General features: G+C 46.2%; 1 protein-coding gene across 2 annotated transcripts in view; it reads right to left on the reverse strand.

The window, feature by feature from the left end:
• LOC142578935 (cell adhesion molecule Dscam1-like) overlaps positions 1-18945 on the reverse strand; it is a 333987-nt gene that overhangs the window by 43828 nt on the left and 271214 nt on the right. For both annotated transcript variants that reach the window (XM_075688644.1, XM_075688643.1), the window contains exons 5-11: positions 15547-15831; positions 10017-10286; positions 9246-9542; positions 8261-8371; positions 6334-6495; positions 2783-3079; positions 387-506 (exon numbers count right to left, since the gene is read on the reverse strand). In XM_075688644.1, coding sequence (XP_075544759.1) covers positions 387-506; positions 2783-3079; positions 6334-6495; positions 8261-8371; positions 9246-9542; positions 10017-10286; positions 15547-15831 — 1542 coding nt within the window. The remainder of the gene's footprint in view (positions 1-386; positions 507-2782; positions 3080-6333; positions 6496-8260; positions 8372-9245; positions 9543-10016; positions 10287-15546; positions 15832-18945) is intronic.

Here is an 18945-nt window from a genome sequence, read left to right on the forward strand (position 1 = left end):
ATAAAATTGTTAACAACACAATTGGGCTAGTTGGTGCATTTTTCAAGGTCGAGGCAATAATAAGCGAAATGAGAAACAAAGAACAAGGCCAGTGCCTTCTGTTCGTCTCTTATTTTGCTGCACTTAACTATGTCTCAGCCTTGAAATGAAAATTTCGATAACTGCTTAATCGGCTGTACTTTGCATATAACTGAAAATGCAACCACTGAAGAGAAAATCTTGACTCACTGTTGCCAAAATGGCAGCGACAGGAGCGGCCAGTCGGGGCATCTTCAAGCAAGGTGCTTCCGCCGAATTTATTGAGTTCTTTTTCTCTCTCTCTCTTTAGGTTCATCTCTTTTGTTTACCGTACAGTAGGAAAAAAGAAACGAAAAAGCTTTCCAAACCTTCGGCTTTCGTCCATCGAATCCTTGGCTTGGGAAAACCATCTGCTTCACAGTCGATGACCACACTTTTTCCCTTGATGACAGATGTTTCTGTTGGTTCGATAATCCACTGCGGTGGAACTAATAAATAAAAAAAAGAAAAGAAAGCCGCGGTAAGTCTTGCATATTGATCAACTACATAATTAATATGTTACGCTCTGCTGATAACTCAAATGGTCAGCCACTTAAAGATACCACTTAATCCAAACACGCTAGGGGTTCTGTTTTTCTGTCCTTTCAAAGCGCTAAACAAAGCTTAACGTCCTTAAGTTAGAGACGTTTTGCAGTTATGAAGCTCAACAACATTGCAGGAGTTGTACAAGGGTTGTGCCCGCTTAATGGGGAGTGTACGCTCCAAAGCTTTTGCGACGTTGATGCACCGAACCAATCTGTTCGATTGCACACCTCGATAGCCGACTACTATCTGATGACTTGACATGGTCCTTGACATGGATGGAAGCGGCACATAATGACTCTAGCTTTTTTACAAGCTACTGGACTGGACACACAGCTGTGGGGATGTCACAAGGTGAAGGACACATGCGACCTTCTTTCTATTCATCATCCGTCCCGCTTTCCTAATGCAGAGTAGCAAGCAAGAGCAATCTATAGCTCAGGCCGATCTCAGTGCTTTACTGCAAATAAATAACACACCAAACTGTATTATAAGGCGAACACTGGATTTCTTTTTGTTAATAAACGCAGCATTTGAGGAGGGCTGCTTGCTCCAGCATTTTTTAAAAATCAGAACCAGCACAGAGCGATAACACGGACATACACTGTACAGTAAAGCGTACAGTATGCGTGTTTACTTAGTTTGTGCACAATACAGGGCAGTAAAGTATGTGTGTGTGGGGGGAGGGGAGGGGTCTTTGATAAGTGTCATCTTACTGTTGTGCTGGGTTCTCTCGCTGTGCAGTAGTTCAAACTTCCAAGTTCTTACACTGAGCTATACTTAATCAAGCGAGATCTGTTTTAAAATAGATGGTAAAACTTGAATGTTTTGCGTAAGCTGTCCCACGCATAAGCGTAAGCAATAGGTGGCCTAAGTGACCATGAAAGGACACTTGGCAGGAAAGCGCGAGCGAAAAGTTACCATACAGGCGGCAGTTTGTTTTACCCTTCTCGTGTCGCCTGCAGAGCACCGACGAGCAATCGATCGCTTCTAATTTAACTTCATATAACTTGTCCCAGCGGCTCTGAAGACACCGAAGGAGACATCAGGCGCGCCGCCCTTACAAAGCCACAAAGCCGTACAGGCTCGTCGTCACGCTTAACCTGCTTTGTGTGGCACACGTTAAAAAAAATACACAGAGAAAGAGAGAAAATTGTAGGTGTGCTTTTTAATCAGAGCTTTGCCTGGGCTTACGCCCATCGCGTTACTGCAGGTGACACGTGAATAAGAAGCAGATGAACCTGGCTAAAGTGCTTCATATCCACTTATCGATGCACGTACCTGAAACTTAATCTGAGGCGTCTATACATAGCTCACTCCTTTTGTTCGTAATACGTTTTAGTTTATCGGCCTCTACGTATTGGCTATGAGACTGCGGATCATACGAATCGCGTTTGAAATGTAGCTTCATGAAATGTGTCGCTTGCCTTAGTTGGTTCATGCTTGCAGGCTTATACAGCAGTGCAAGTACGCGCTTGTCCCTGTCTCTTTCTGTCCACTTCTTTCACTTTCGTTCAAAGTGAACTCTTGTTTAAACTTGCGCCGTATGAAATGTCCTATGCAAGAACTCAAGCGCGCAACGCACACTTCTGGTCTCCAAGAAGAGTATATGGGGCATTCGGCTTGGACTTCTTAATGCATACTTTCTCGGCATATTTCCGTCGTGCTTGTGAAGTGCCCACAAGTGTGCCGAAAATAACTCAGAAGTGAGAGTGAGAAATTAAAGATATGGGAACCGCCTAAGAAGGGCACGTTTAAACGCGAAATGCTATCAGTGTGTTGTAATGTAGGCTATACCATATCTGCAACAGAACCAATAATCGAGGCAGCATGGCTGCCCTTCGGGGCTCGAGTGTTAAGGCTAAATTAGATGTCGACATAACGAAATTGAATTCTGAGGTTTTACGTGCCAAAACCACCATTTGATTATGAGGCAAGCCGCAGTAGAGGACTCCTGAATAATTTTGACCACCAGGGGATCTTTCACGTGACCCCAAGCACTTTGTTTTTGTTTTTGCATTTCACTCTCACCGACATGCGGCCGCCGGGGCAGGGATTCGATCCCGCGAGTTCGTGCTTAGCAGCGCAACACCACAGTCGCTAAGTCACCGCGGCGTGCCCGACGTAGCGAAAGCCGACTGATTCTGCGCGACGCCTGCTTACGAGCGTTGTGCATACGCACCGTGGATGACCATGACAGCCGAGTGGCTGGCGCTGCCGGCCTCGTTCTGGGCGACGCAGGTGTAATTGCCGCGGTACTCGAGCCGCAGCGCCTTGAAGAGCAGCGTGGACGTGAAGCCGGACACGGTGTTGACGAGTATGCCGGCCGTGTCCGGGTTCAACTCGCTGATGGGGTCGCCGTCCTTGATCCAGCTGATGTTGATGGGCAGGTCGCCGCTTACCACGGCGCACATAACCGACGCCCGCTGACCCTCGCGCAGGGACGCCGGGTAGCTGAATGGCTCGATGGCAGGCTTCACTGCATCGCGCGTGTTTAGGCAGCAGGTTTAAGAGGAAGCTTTAGCTCGGGCCCAACTCCGACGCGGCCTATTCAAATACATGTAAAATGCAGAAACGCTTTTCTAAGATAACCCATGGACCTATCTTAATGAAATTTGTCGCATTTGAGAGAGAAAATTAAATTCCAGTGACTGCTTAAGCGAAATTTCTATTTAGGGCCTGAATTTTGTTAAAAGAAGTTTGAAAAATTCGAAAGTTCGAAGAATATAAAAGCACGAAGTGTACAAATTAATAGCTCTGCATCAAGAACAGATATCGCGGTTCTGCGAACGGCATCCATTAGATAATTCAAAGCGGGCAAATGCGTTAGGTCAATTTATATCTTACGTCAATTTGTTACGTTGTGTACAAGCGTTCTGCGAAAGCTGCAGTTCCATATTAATGAGCTTTTTTAGATTCATGTGTAACATATTAATTTTGTCCTATCAGATGTCCTATGTCCTATGTACTATCATATGCAATTCACAGAATTGTGATATCATTTCTCATTGCTGACTTAGAGAGTTGTAAACTTGATAATATCGTTTTCTGAAAATTATTAATTTTTACCACTTTTTAATAAAAAATTGACAATCTAAGTGAAAAATTCGTAACAAAGGATCACTAGATTTTAAGTTTTTCTTTTAAATGCAACAAAGCTCGTCAAATTTTGATGCAGTAGTTGCCGAGAAAAGCGAATTCTTTTTTTGCATCTATTTAGGTAGGAGCACCCGAGCTAAAGCTTCCTCTTAAAGACCATCAGTCAATGCAGTAGAACCTCCTTATAGTGAAATTGCCGCGACCCGACAACAAAAATAAAAAAAAACATTACATCAGAATTTTTGCTATATCCGCATTTCGCCATTTAGTCATTCTGTAGCTATAATAAAAGTTTAAAGTACACTTCACTAATTCTAGTTGAGAAGAGTGCAATTTCGTTTTTTAATTAAACGAAGATTACGCATCTTAGGTTACGTCTTTGGTTTCATCATTTAAGTGTCGACTTCGTAAACCAGCTTCTGTTTGCCGACAAAGGCACAGCCTCTCGCTTTGACATGATGGACAGTTCACAGGCAGGAAGATAAAATTATGGAAGGAGTGAGGTAAGGAAAGGACGGGAAGCGTGCGAAAAGAAAAAATAATGAAGCTAGAAAACTGAGCGTGACGAAGAGAGGATAGCAGGAAAGAACGAACCTAGGGAGGGGGAAGGAGAAAGAGAGAAGTTAGTGAAGGGGTGAATAAAAGAAGGAAGCGGAAGAGAACATACATAGTACGAGGACTTAGGAAGCTATGCAGGCCAGATAGATAGATAGATAGATAGATAGATAGATAGATAGATAGATAGATAGATAGATAGATAGATAGATAGATAGATAGATAGATAGATAGATTTGTCGGTTGGTCGCTGTGCGTGTGTGTGTGTGTGCGTGCGTGTGTGTGTGTATGTGCGTGCGTGTGTGTGCGTGTGTGCGTGTGTGTGTGTGTGTGTGCCTGTGTGTGTGTGTGTGTGTGTTTTAGGAATATTTCGCAAATAAATCACGTAGCACCAACAATCCAAATAATCTTCTAAGCTCCTCCCTCGCTGACGATATACACCACCTCCCACTTCGGAGACGCGAACTTTGTCACATTCCGACATCCAGAATAATGCGCTGAGAGTTCGCGTGCACATCTATTACAGCAACGTTGACTGCCAGCCAGCATAAGCCACGACACGGAAACTATTACGTTCCACGGTGTCGTGTACTCGTGAAAGTCGCGCACTCCTTTCCGCGCGGTCATTGTTTGTGGGTCGTGTTTCGAGCGCTATGTAGGGTCGCTGCGTTAAGCGCAAGCTGCAGTTTCATCTCACGTAGCGCGTGCCTCAGCACGGCGGCTCTCGCGTGGCGAGGCGTGGCATTCTAGGCGTGTCAGCGCGAAGCTACGCGCGTCTTGCTAGCCAGCAGGCGAGGATACTCACGCGTAATACGTGGCGCTGCGTCGACCCGACTGTTTCAGCTGGACGTACAAGTTTTCTGTTAGGGCGCACTTTAGTTAAGGTCAACTGAGCGAGGTCATGACGGCAGCCACGTTCCTCAACTTTGCATAGATTCTTTATATACCATGTAAAGAAAAAAAAAGGCGCCAGGGTTGTAAAAAAACTCTGCGAGCGTGACTGCTTGACTGAGTATGAGTCGTGAAATTTTTGGAGCGATTTAGAGGATGCGAATTAAAGGCGGCGAAGCCTGAGCTAGAATGTTGGAGTGTCTAGTCAATTAAGCACTTGACTGGTCGACCAAGGATGTGCGGTTCTCACTAGCGCTTTTTATTTATTTTTTAGCAGAAAAATACAGTTTGACAGCTCACAAATACATCTGGGCCTTTGGAGGGCAATATTTTACACTAAGTTTTTATAAATTTCTTAAAATCTGTTATAGAATGTGTTTGTCGGCTTCTTGTGATTATATATATATATATATATATATATATATATATATATATATATATATATATATATATATATATATATATATATATATATATATATATATATATATATAAGACGATTGCGCACAGAGCTATGAAACATCCGACACATTTGTTACATTATCGCATCGCAAAAGTCCTAGCAGAGCTTCGGGGTTCAAAACCTAGGTACGATTTCACGTGAAGGCATTGATTTCACTTCAAAGTGTCAAGACCGACATTTGTATCAGTCTGTGTCCGATTCGTTTCCGCTTCACGCGTCGGCGCTTCGCTTTGCAGCGGACGAAGCATTTCGGACGTTGAGGTTCGAGTGCGCGTACACAAATTTTGGCACGCGATCCCCTGCGAGCCTGTTGCGTAGCTTGGCGTGCGCATTTCCAAACTCGAACCAGTTTCTTTCACATGTCGCAGAAAACGGGGGAATCTGCAGTACGCGACGGGCGAGGGGGCTCAAAGTTTGGTTGAAGCAAAGTCCTTGCCACCACGTGGATTGATACAGGTAATTCGCAGACTCCAAAACTCCATCTTTTTACCAAACCTTTAGATACTTTGAAAGGAGTCGCATCATAACAGAAAAATTCTGCGGGGAAGCTCTTCCTTTTTTTTTTCAGTTTTATTCTGCTTGGAAAAAAGAACGAAAAGAACCTGTTTTTTTTCTTAAGTTTTCAATGTTTTTTTCAACCGCTTACGTCTCTACTTTCCAACTTTACACTCCTCATGCTAACGCAATTAAAAAAAGAAAATGTGTTCGTCGCGAACGATGCTCACCTTTGACGCTGATGTAGACGGTGCTCTGTGCAGTGTGGCCGTCTTTGTCCTTGGCGACGCAGGTGTACGGTCCTTCGTCCGTGGCCCTCTCCATGTGGTACACTTCGAGGGATCCGTTGTCGTGCACTTTCTGCCGGTGATTGTAGGGCAGCCGGACACCCGCTGCACAGTACCGGATTAAACGAGTACTGACATAACGTTCTAGACTTCTTTCTTTGCATTGAACGAAGGTATTCGGCGTCGAAACCCTAGAAAACGAAAATACTATTGAAGCTTTTACTACTGTATAGTTACTTTAACCTATTATAGAAGTTTTTCTATAAACCAGTCTCGGTTTTGCTTCCCACGAGAGTACATCTGATGATAACATGACCCAGAAGGTGGTCACGTGGGAGCACAACATCGTGACGTCCTGGCACTCACTTCGGCTTGCTGAGCTGTCCGCCATGCTAATATTCAACATAACAGACGACAGAAAGCCGGAACGATTGCCGAAACGTTACGATACCTCACGATGTTCTTCTGCTCCCACGTGACCATCTTCTGCGCCATGACGTCATGACACGTACACTACCTGGGAAACGAAGCAGAAACTGATTCGTAAAAAAAATCATTTATATTAAGTAAATTATTTAGGACCCTCTGGCGCTCCCTAGTAATTTTTTCTACGGTTTCGAGTTCTAGGACCTTCATTTAACTCAAAAGATGAAGAGTCCAAATTGCTTGACGTATGGTGGGTTGCGGGCCTGACGAACTTCTCATTTCCTTCCTCATGACGCGCGCCGTTCTACCTCAGTTAAGCGCTGGTGCCCCACGTGGGGTTTCTTAGAAAATTTCTTCGGCCTCTTTTTTTATTATTGTTGTAAACCGCCAACGGCTGGGCTCACTTTGTTTACTCCCGTGTACAGTTTTCTCAAGGCAGCTTGACGTACTCGTAAATGTGCGACCTTTCACAAGTTACAGAGATGAGGTCTTGGACTGCTGCCATCCATAACACCGACGTTATTCGTGTACTTCAGCGGCGGCTACACATATCAGGCAATGTTCATAGCGCCTTGCACGTTATCGATGATTATGGTTTTACTGGTGTTTAATGGCTCGACGTTACTTAACTATTCGACTGAGTGAGTTGTTCGCTGTTCACAGAAAACATATATTGCCGGTATACTCTAGCAAGATATCGTTCATAAGCGTCGTGGTTTTCGGGCTAAAGCATCAATCTCCTCTTCGGCAGTACAGTAATAGTATGTTGAGCCTTGAAGTCCGACATGATTATCTTACGCATTCATTATAAAGCAAACCTTTATTTGCGAACGCTCCTGGACTTTCATGACCATTGCTGCTAGGTACTGCTGTTGTCTTTCCGAATGGTTCATACAAATATATTTGTATATTTGGCTTATAATGAGTGCGTAAGATAATAATGTAGGATTTCAAAGCTCAACATATTATTACAGTGCTGCCGAAGAGAAAATTGATGTCATATATATATATATATATATATATATATATATATATATATATAGCACGGGAGCGCGTGAGCACATTCGCGCGTGCCAGTTTTCGTTACTCCGAAGATGCAGGAATGAAATGGACAAATTTATAGCATTTTATTAACCGCTCCACGAAGGCTTCGCCTCGCATTGATTCCAAGATGCACGCTGGAAGGGAGTAATTGTTTTTTCAGTTAAACTTTAAGGTATATTTGTTTTAGCGCTGCTACGCTCTTATTCTCTTGACGCTGCTGATTAGCAAGCGAACTGATTTCATTTAATTACAATAAGTGGCCGCGATCAGTGTTAATAACCGATGCAGCGTCGTGCATGCAGCGTGGTAAAAATTTAACACGTTAAATATTTTACCGGCTTACGTGCGTCCAAAAATTCAAAAAGCGACGGTCCCCATAAACCCGACATATATACAGTACCTCGCTCCCAGTTGATGGACTCGAGTGGGTATCCGGCCACAGGACATACTATGCTCAGAATTTCTCCGGCGACGACCGTCAGGTTCCGCATCGGCCGGACAACAGGTCGGCCTGCAAAAACGTTCTGCAATGAGCGCAATTTTCCGAGAGCTAACGCCTCGTTGCTCGCACGTTATACGTTTCCAAACAAACGCCAACGGAGAAAATTATGGTGTTGCTAGGTCAAATTTGCGATTACTTGAAGAACATAAGACACTATTTGGAGAGTTGTAGGGCCTGAGAAGAAGGGTTCGAAATTTGGTTCAAGCATTATGGGTGGCTCGAGTGTCTGATAATGTCTGAGAGAGTCTGAGGCACGCAAAATGCCTCGAGCGGCCATCCGCGCCGCAATTTTGCGCGCATTTGCGGGCTTTTTTTCACGCTCGGGAAAACACTTTTATGTAGCACGTATTGAGCAACAGAAAGCTGTATCGGGAGTTTTTCATGTCACTCTACAATTTTTTCTTTGAGACTTTTCAACTAATTATTATCTTTGATAAGTTGATTGATAATTAAAGATAATTATCTAATTTGACCGAATGAACAAATTGAGAATTGAGAATGAAAGAATTTGAGTATCTACAAGCAACGGCAAACAACATTACCTTTATTCGGTCCATCTACGTGGCAAATGCATATTTTTAAAGTTAGGCTAAAGTTACGTGGGACGCCCTGTATACGCTGCAAACGCTCTTTCTCACTTGTCGCACGTACTCATGAGTTCATCTCTGCTTCCATCATGCTCTTCGTTCGAGGGATCCACGTACTGAGTCCATGAGTCAACATTTGCGTTCGAGCGCGCAGATTCATGCAGCAAATCATTTCAGATTTGAAAGCGGAACGTTGTCCTGCGTTTCGGAGCTAGCTTCAGTTAAGTGTCACATAGCAAGCAACGTTAGGCCACGTGTTCAACGGTCACACAAAGGACCACGTGCTGCACACACACCGGGCACGTTGATCCTGGCGGCGTGGTGTAGCGTGCCGACGCCGTTGTTGGCGGTGCAGCGGTACTCGCCGCCGTCTTCGACCTGGACGAGTGAGAAGTTGAGGTAGCTGACCACGACGCCGTACTGCGTGACGTAGTCGCCGAAGCGCACGCGGTGCGTTTCCGGCACGGGCGCGTCATCCAGAGACCACGTGATCTGCGGCAGCGGGTTCCCGGACGCCGAACACTTGAGCGAAAGCCTCGTGCCCGCCTGCACCGTCTCACCGCCGAATGTCTCCTGGAACTGGGGCAGGTCCTCTGCGAGGGAAGATTTAGGCCATTCACCCTTTGCGAGAACTTATTTCGCGGATCCGTTACAGATCTAGGGGAATTTATGCGCAACATTTATACATTAGCTATAGACATCTTCAAACTGCCTAAAGTCTGTCCACAGAGAGTGTATAGAGAAGCCTGTACAAAGTAGTGCATAGGCTGTCCTTTAAAATTGTGAAATTGAACTTTGATCATTTATGGTCTATGCAGTCAACAGGCCATTCAGAGACGGCCCGTAAACCAAGAATAGCTATAAGTCCATAGACAGGCGCTTTTCCGAGGAAATGCAAATATACCATCCGCTGTAAGGACCAAAGTGCGAAGGAGCTTCCGAAATGACTATACTCTAACCGGCCACAGACAGCAAATGTCCCGTAGATCAGCACGCACAGATAATAATAGCCTGCGGATAGCAAAAGGATCTAAATGCCTATTCACGCGCTGAGCGCGCTGTCTTACCTGCAAGCGCCAGCTCGAAGCTTGCTTGCACTGAGTCCACGTCGTTGTGCACGAAGCACTGGTACATGCCCCTGTCCTCCTTGTGCACCGAGCGAATGTCCAGGGCGTCTGCCGAGAGCAGCGCGACCCTCTCGCTGAGCGCCAGAGTTCGCTGGTTGAAGCGCCACGTGATTCCCGCCACGGGATGTCCGGATACCGAGCACCGGATGGTGATCGGCTGTCCCACGCGCACCTGCTGCCGCGCCGGCTGGATATGCGCACCCAGGGGCTCTGCGCAGGCAGTTAGATTGCAGGAAGGAAGGAAGGAAAAAGAGGAGAAGGAAGGCAGGGAGGTTAACCAGTTTAGCCTAACCAGTTTGGTACCCTACACATGGGAGTGGGATGGGGGGATGAAAGATGGGGAGAAGAGATAGAGAGCACAAAACACGGCACACACATCGTTGGCTACAGTCTGTCACTCTTGCGCGGTACGTAACGTCACTGTCACAGCCACTTGTCCAAGCCCGTCTCCTTCATAAACCAAAGTAGTCCCTTCGTCGCCTTCAGCTGCGATGTCTTCTGTCGGCGATATGTGAAAATGGTTGCAACTGACAATGGTCTATTGTCAAGGTGCGCTAGAACGGACGCCATGGACTGTCTCTGAACATTATATTCAGGACAGTCACACAGAATGTGTTCCAGCGTCTCCTCGCAAAGACAGGCATTGCAGAGAGTATTGTCGGCCCTTCCAATGCGAAACGAGTAAGATTTCGTGAAGGCCACCCCTAGCCATAAGCGATAAAGCAGGGTGGCCTCACTTCGGCGGAGTCCAGTTGGCATACAGAGATGCATCAAGGAGGGCAGGTCCTGTTGACGATTGCTCCGGTTGGTCTGGCTGCTTGGTGTGCACCATAGAGCGAGAGTGATCTCCCGTGCAAGCACTCGAAGTCTGCTGGCTGCGTCGGACCGTGAAAGTGGTATGGCCTCTTCCTGTGTCTTCAAGAGCTGTCCGAGCGGCTTTATCGGCGTCTTCATTTCCTATGACGCCGCAGTGACTTGGCAGCCACTGAAACGTCACGTGATGTCCTTTCTCATGTGATGTATGGAGTAGGCATCTAATATCGAGTACTAGCTGTTCGAATGGCCCGCGACGCAGAGCTGATAGCACAGATTGTAGGGCTGTCTTTGAGTCACTGAAAATTGACCGTTGTCGAGGTGGTTCCCGATTTACGAAACAAAGTGCAGCGCGAAGAGCAGCTAGTTCCGCAGATGTAGATGTCGTTGGGTGGTCAGTCCCAAAGCTGATGGTAATACCTCTTGCTGGGACGACCACAGCACCGGACGAACACTGGATGTTTGTGGAACCATCAGTATAAATATGTGCACTGTCCGCGTACCTCTCGTGCAGAACAAGCAGAGACGGTGGTTTCAGCACAGGCGACGGCAGCTCAGACTTTTTCCCGATTCCTGGTACGCTGAAATGGACTGTGGGGCTGACAAGGCACCAAGGGGGTATCGATGGTTTAGATGCAGCGGTGAAGCCTGAGGGAAGTTTGTCGTTGTACTTGACGATAGGTTTAGAGAATGATGCTTGGTGCCTGTCTGAAGGTAGTGTTGCAAGGTGGTGATAGGGGGCACGTGCAAAATGTCTGATATGCGTTCTCAGGGCTTCCACCGTGATGTGAGTTTGCATTGGATGGTCCCGAGCAATCGCAATAGTTGCCTGAGTTGACGTGCATCTGGGCAAACCAAGACAAACTCTGAGTGCTTGAGCTTGTGCTGCCCGCAGAACACGAATATTTGTCTTGCAGGTGTTGTTCAGTACAGGTAGACTGTATCTTAAAAAACCGAGAAAGAGAGCTCTGTAGTGTCTCAGCATTGCGTCTACTGACATCCCCCACGTCTTTCCTGTCAATTATTTAAACAACTGGGAGGTTGCTGTCAGGCGCCGTTTCATGTAGGCCACGTGCGGGCTCTAACTGAGGTCTCGGTCGATAATTACGCCAAGAAATCTGTGGGTTCTGACATAGGAAATGGTCCGCCCATTGATTGAGATGACATAAGGCGTCATTGGTTTGCTAGTAAATGCCACTAGGGCGCATTTTTCTGGTGATATGCTGAGACCTTACCACACAAGTAGCTCGCTGTCAAAGTAGCCGCTCTTTGAAGCCGTGCACGTATCGGACGACGTGTGACTGCCGAAGTCCAGACACAGATGTCGTCTGCGTATATTGAAATTTTGGTGGTAGTTGGCAAGTGTTCAGCAAGCCCAGTAAGAGCGAGGTTGAATAGCGTCGGGCTGAGAGCACCGCCTTGAGGAACGCCCCTGCTGGTATAGCGTTGCGTAGTTGGGCCATCGTCAGTTAACACATAGAATGATCTTGCAGATAGGTAACTTGCAATCCTCAAAAATACTCGACCACCTAGGCCAACCATCACAAGATCGTCGAGAATGGCCTCATGTAATACGTTATCGTATGCCCCTTTCACATCTAAGAATAAAACTGCAGATAAACGTTTACGGGACCTTTCATGCTGGACATATGAAACGAGATCAACTACATTGTCGATGGAAGAGCGGTCACGTCGGAAACCAGCCATGGGTTTCGGATAAATCTTGTAGTGTTCAAGGTACCATTCCAGGCGGCCAGGGATCATCCGTTCCATTATATTTCCTACACAGCTCGCCAACGCTTCTGGGCGGTAAGAGGTGAGCTCTAGCGGGGATTTGCCCTGCTTCAAGATTGACACCAGGCGGCTCACTTTCCATTCGTCAGGAACATTTCCCTCCTGCCATGAGGTGTTGTAGCGACTCAATAATGCTATCCGTGCGGATTCTCCGAGATAGGACAAGGCTCGGTATGATATACCATCTGGACCCGGAGATGATGAGCGCCTGCAGACAGCTAGTGCCGCCTCGAGCTCCTCCACTGTAAAAGGAAAGTCCATGCGGCAATCACGAGAATGGGGGATGTCATCTCGGGCTGGAGGATCTGGACGTGTCGCTTGGTCAGCCATCCGCGCACAAAAGTCTTCTGCGACATCGATGTCTTGTCGCCCTTGGAAAAGCGCGAGCGCCTTGAATGGAAAACGCTGTTCCGGAAGGTAACGCAGACCTTGCACCGTTTTCCAAATGTGAGACAGCGGCTTACGGGGGTCGAGTGTCTGGCAAAACGTTGCCCAACGTTCCGACGCTAATCTATACATTCGACGCTGAATTTTCTTTTGCATCCTCCTGGCTGCCCTAAGGTCATGGATTGATTTTGTACGCCGGTATCGACGTTCCGCCCGGCGACGAAGTGCTCGAAGTCACTCTAATTCTATGTCGAAGTCGTTTCGCGTGTAAGATATCGTCAGCATGCGAGTGGCGTTTTGCATCGTATTTTTGTTTGTTCTAACCTAGAGGGTAGGCCCTCGCGGCAGGCAACTTTCATATCAGATTTCAAGTTGGCCCATTGAATCATCCGAATGGTATTCCGTGGGCCAGATCTAGACGACAAGCCTTTGATGTCCAGATAGGTGGGAATGTGATCACTCCCATGTGTCTCAATATCTGGAAACCACTTCACACATCTGGCGAGAGAGTTGGAGACGAAAGCAAGGCCGAGGCAGCTGCCGTATGTCACGCCTCGAAGAAAGGTAGGACTACCATCGTTCAAGAGAATAAGTTGTAGGCGATGCTTGATAATCTTCGTCCTCTTGCATTTGTCGTTGCAATTCCCCATGCTGGATGGTGTGCATTGAAATCTCCCTTGATGACCCATGGGGCGGGGCAAACACTCAAGATATCCGCTAATCTTTTAGTATCGAAATTGCTGGAAGGCGATATATACACGCCTATGAGAGTAAACAAGAGTTTGTTCTTTTTAACTGTGATGCATATATACTGATTGTCATCGTGGGGCGCAATCGGTTGCAAAACATAAGTGAGTTCACGACGAACAAAAACGATGATTTTGCTGCATGCACTATTTGTTGATGGCATGATGCATTCGTAGCCTGACAGTCTGATTGGTTTCGACAAGTTGAGCTCACAAATGACGATGAGTGGAAGCACATTGGTGTACACATACTGACGGAAATCTGAAATTCGTGATTTTAGCCCTCTGGCGTTCCACTGTATGACGGATGCTGCCTTGACTTCTTTTCGGAAGGATGGGGTATGGGTAGCCATCTTTCTAGTTGAGGGATTCAAGCACTGGGCTTAAGGCGTCCAGCAATTTAAGTGCGCTTCGAGCAAACGGTGTCCCCATGTCAACTAATATCGTTCGGATGGCCTCCATGAGGGAACGTAGCACCGAGATGATTTGACGATTTGTTTTAGGTGAATCATCAATGGCCGGAGAAGGCTCCGGTGGGGCCGTGAACTGAGGTTCCTTAGCAAGGGAGCGGCTCGGTAGCGTAGGCCATTCCTCTAAAGAAAAAGGCGCATACAGTACAGTATGCACCACTACGAAAGGCGACGCTTGATCTCTGTTAAAAATTGTGACTTCGTCTGACATGTGAGCTCGAATGTAACTATCCGTTACTGCAACATAGTCCGAATGATGAAGAATTTCGCTCGTACAACTTTTTTATTTCAGCGCAGGAACGAAGCAAATTGTCGACGGTGAACGCAAATCTGGCGTTCTCCTTTCGTTTTGGCGCACCGTGCGCATATGGCAGAGACGTGAACGACGCAGCGCCGTTTAACTAGTTCAACTTTATTCGGACGCGTTCCTGGCTAAATATACAAAAAATCGAAACGAAATAAGCACAATGGGGCAATGAATCAGCTGAAAAGAAAGGAAGCACACGTGTCTAAATGCTTACCAGCAGTTATACCACGGAAATATGTAAGCTGCGCTGCGGCGCAGTGTACACACGATTTTACTTGTGATACATGTTACAAGACACAAATCGCGTAAAACTAGTCAGTGCAGCGAAATATGCTAGTTTCGAAGTCACGGCGCGTTATCGCACGCGGTCAGTTCACTTCGGGAGAATGAGGCTCAGGGATTGGTTTCAGAGCGATATCTTTTTGTATATTGGTTGGTGAACGGAAGGCGGGGGAGGGGGGTGGGGGAGGGAGAACGATGCTTTAGGAAATATATGATATACCATAAGTCACTTGCAAACTGCAGAATGACAAGTAGAAAAATGTATGAAAGCCAGTTCAGTGCGGAACGAGTGCATGGAAGAAAACAAACAAACAAACAAACAAACAAACAAACAAACAAACAAACAAACAAACAAACAAACAAACAAACAAACAAACAAACGAACGAACGAACGAATGAACAAACGAACAAACGAACGAACAAACGAACTGGCATCATATGCCCATGTTAGGCAGACAACAACCATGCACTGTAAATGAAGGGGGTGTCAGTTAACACGTCGACTGTTTGAGAGGTTTTCAGCAAACAGCTCGTCCAAAGAAGACAGCCAAGGAAACGGTTGTGGCCGTGACCGGCAAAACATGCATAAATATAATAATAGTAAAAAAAAAGAAGTATTATAAAAGATATGGTGATAGAATTGGTGTCAAACGACGGCGCCGCCAACGTACCCGTAACGACGAGCTCGGCAGTGGTCCGATCCTCTCCTGCACTGTTGTTGGCCACGCAGGTGTATTTCCCGGCGTCGCCGACTACCGCCTTTCGTATGAAAAGGACACCGTCGACGAGTGAGGTTCGCTGGTCGAGGAACACGAGGCCGCCGTCCTCGCGGTACCAGCGATACTCTGGTGGCGGTGATCCGTGGGCCACGCACGGAAGCGACACTGCGTCTCCGACAGAGGCTGTGATCTTCTGCCGAGAGTGGATTATCCGCGGCGGCACACCGGTGTGCGTTTCTGTGCATAGTTCGTAAAAAGGAGTGTCGTGAGAGAGGTAGAAAAAGATTGCAAAAGAAATAAGACTCATTGAACTCTTTTCATAATTGTAAAACAAGCTTCGCCACGATGCGGCGCACAAAGGTGATGGCGTTGCAGCAATTATTACATTCAGCGCATATGAGCACAGTTTGCTTCTCTTATAACGTGGAATACGTAGCCGTCGTTTTCGTGATGAAACCGTCCGTGAAATAGCGGGGTGAGACAGACAGACAGACAGACAGACAGACAGACAGACAGACAGACACAGACACAGACACAGACAGACAGACAGACAGACAGACAGACAGACAGACAGATAGACAGACAGACAGACAGACAGACAGATAGACAGACAGATAGATAGATAGATAGATAGATAGATAGATAGATAGATAGATAGATAGATAGATAGATAGATAGATAGATAGATAGATAGATACTTTTGTTCTGATGCTTTGTCCGCATCAGCTTTCAGTATACACCCGGTGATAATGAACATAAGAAAAAGCTTCATCATCTGCAAATAACGCTTCATTTTCATTTGAACAATAAGGACATTTAGCTTGTCCGCTATTCCGGCAAACGGGGTGGTTTGGGCGGATTGCCGAATGTGCGGGGGCGTAAACGTGAGCGACCGGAGCGGTGCAGCCGCCTGGTGGCGTAGAGCTCAACCAAACACAGTGCTAAACTACAGTAACCTGCTATATTATGCTTCGTTGCTGGTGCAAATTTATGGTAGCAACGTAATTGTGAACACGATTACGCCGCTGCGAAAATTTACACCAGCAGCTAAGCAGAATATAGGAATTAGCTCTGTGTTTGTGTGGTTCAGCTTTGCACCACCAGCTCGTGCCACCAATCTGGCCGATCGCGTTTGTGCCCGCGCCTGCTGGAACACCGGACGCACTAAATTTTTTTATCACTGACAATGCTGCCTTTAGTTCGGCAGTTGTGCAGGGCAGAGGAGCGCACTTGCGAATTAGAACAAAGAAAGATGTAAGAAGGATAGATGAAGATGGCTGGACCAAGAGAAAGAGAGTGAGAGAGAGATGAAGAGGAAAGACAGGGAGGTTAACGAGATATTAGTCTTCAGTTTGCTGCCCTACACTGGGGTTGGGAGATAGGTAATTAGAAGGAAGACAGAGAGGAAAGGGTTAAAAATGCACACACAGAGACACACACACGAAGGGCGTTCCAGTTAGAGACGTTCACAAAGGCCGGTGGATAGCAAGAAGCGCAGTAGCGCTTGCACAGCCTTCCTCTGTGATGTTACGTCCTGTCGATGGTGTAGAATTCTTTCATCCAATAGTGGTCGGTCGTCCAGCTGGTTGAGTTCGTGGCGAAGGAATTCCCTCTGTGGACTGTACTGCGGGCAGTCGCACAAAATATTGGCTGGACCAAGAGCAAACGAAGATGTTTAAGTGAAGGCTACGTGAAGATGCAAGATGATAACTAGAGGAAACAATTTCTTTCTTCATCGCTAGTCGAGAGAAAGTCACAGGAGTTAGGAAGTGCTATCCCGCGCTTGCCGTGCTATTATTGCCATTCCCAAGCCTGTACCATAGTTCTCATCACAGGATGCACCCAAGAGCATATAAAGTTTAGCGGGCACAACAAACAGCTGTGGGTTTTGGCAAGCTCGACAGCTTCTAGTGGGGTGTCTGTAAACGCAAATGGACCACTTGAAAGATAAACAGTTAAATACTCGACGGACAAGCTTGTCAGGGCCCGAGTAAATGCGGACCCCAGCATTTCGTTCAAGTTATGTGCATCGTGAAGGCTTTGTCTAAGAAGAGAAATACCTGCGTAGGTGTCCTTTCAGAACTAGTGTTTCGACGTGAGTAATAACGTCCTCCAAACCTTCCGAGACTTATGGTGGGCTTCCCAGGAAAAATAAACCATGAAAGAACTTTTTTTTTCGTTGGCATGAAAGCCAGGCTCTATTTTTAGCTAGCAAGAACTAACGAAGCCCAAGAAATAATACCCGCACGCACGTAGGCGCTGTAATTAACGACTGAATGCACCTACACCTTTACGCTTTTTCCCTTTCACTCTCAATGTGCTCTCCTCATTTCTCTCTCTCTCTCTCTCTCTCTCTCTCTCTCTCTTATTTAGCTCTGTCTCCGACGTCGTCCCCGCGCACACAATTACCCATTTGGGAATTCCAGTTGCGTTTCACTTCGAAGCTTAGTGCGAGACAGAAGAAGACGAAGCTCTGATTGAGCCTAGTTTTCTTCTTCTTATATTTTTCTCCTTACAACAATTCAATTTCATGCTCATAACTTTATATTGTTCAGCAGGTGTATAAGGTATAAAAATGAAAACAACAACGACAGAAAGGCCGCGTGTTTTTCTAACCTAAGCAGAGTGAAGTAGGCTCTATTACATCCTCTCACTGGAGCGCGCATACACTGGATTAGAGTAAGGCCTCTTATAAGTTTTGCAAGATCGTCAACACAATGTCTGCTGAGAAACGGTACATTACATATTTTATTTTTTTTTAATATACCATATTTCATCAGGCTCCCTCGTGCGTAGATAGGACGAGTACACGAGACAAAAGTACATCATCAAAAAAAAGAAAAAGAGAGAGAGAGAGAGAGAGAGAGAGAGAGAAAAGCTCTGCGTCGTTCAAGAATACGGCGTGCAGTCTTATTAGATCTGAGCACAGTCTTAGTCTTTCCTGCGTTAGATTACAATCTACCTGCTCTCTGAGTGTCACTGAAGCGAAACTAAGATGTCTGTCGAAGACAGTCTTTTATCTAGAACCACCATGTTCCAAGGCTTGCATGAAGTATTGTGTTTCTTTTTGACAAAATGGGAGGAAGGGGGTGTATTAAATCTGTTTCTTTCTTCGAGTAATGCTAAAGATAATTCGCCATATCTGCTGTTATTCCAAGTTTAAAACTGCTTTAGTCGGTTGTTCTTCTTCCTTACTTGAACACTTTGAGTGAGGGTTTGGCAGGTAAGCGAAACAAGAACTCGTAAGGTAATGTTATCTTCTTTAGCGTTGTCAAGTATAGCCTTTAGGCCGTCGAGAGCTGTGTTGTCCTCGATACTCCTGATAATTTTAAACTTATTATCCTTGTATGC

This window comes from Dermacentor variabilis, chromosome 4 (genome assembly GCF_050947875.1).
Source record: "Dermacentor variabilis isolate Ectoservices chromosome 4, ASM5094787v1, whole genome shotgun sequence".
NCBI classification, from domain to species: Eukaryota; Metazoa; Arthropoda; class Arachnida; order Ixodida; family Ixodidae; genus Dermacentor; species Dermacentor variabilis.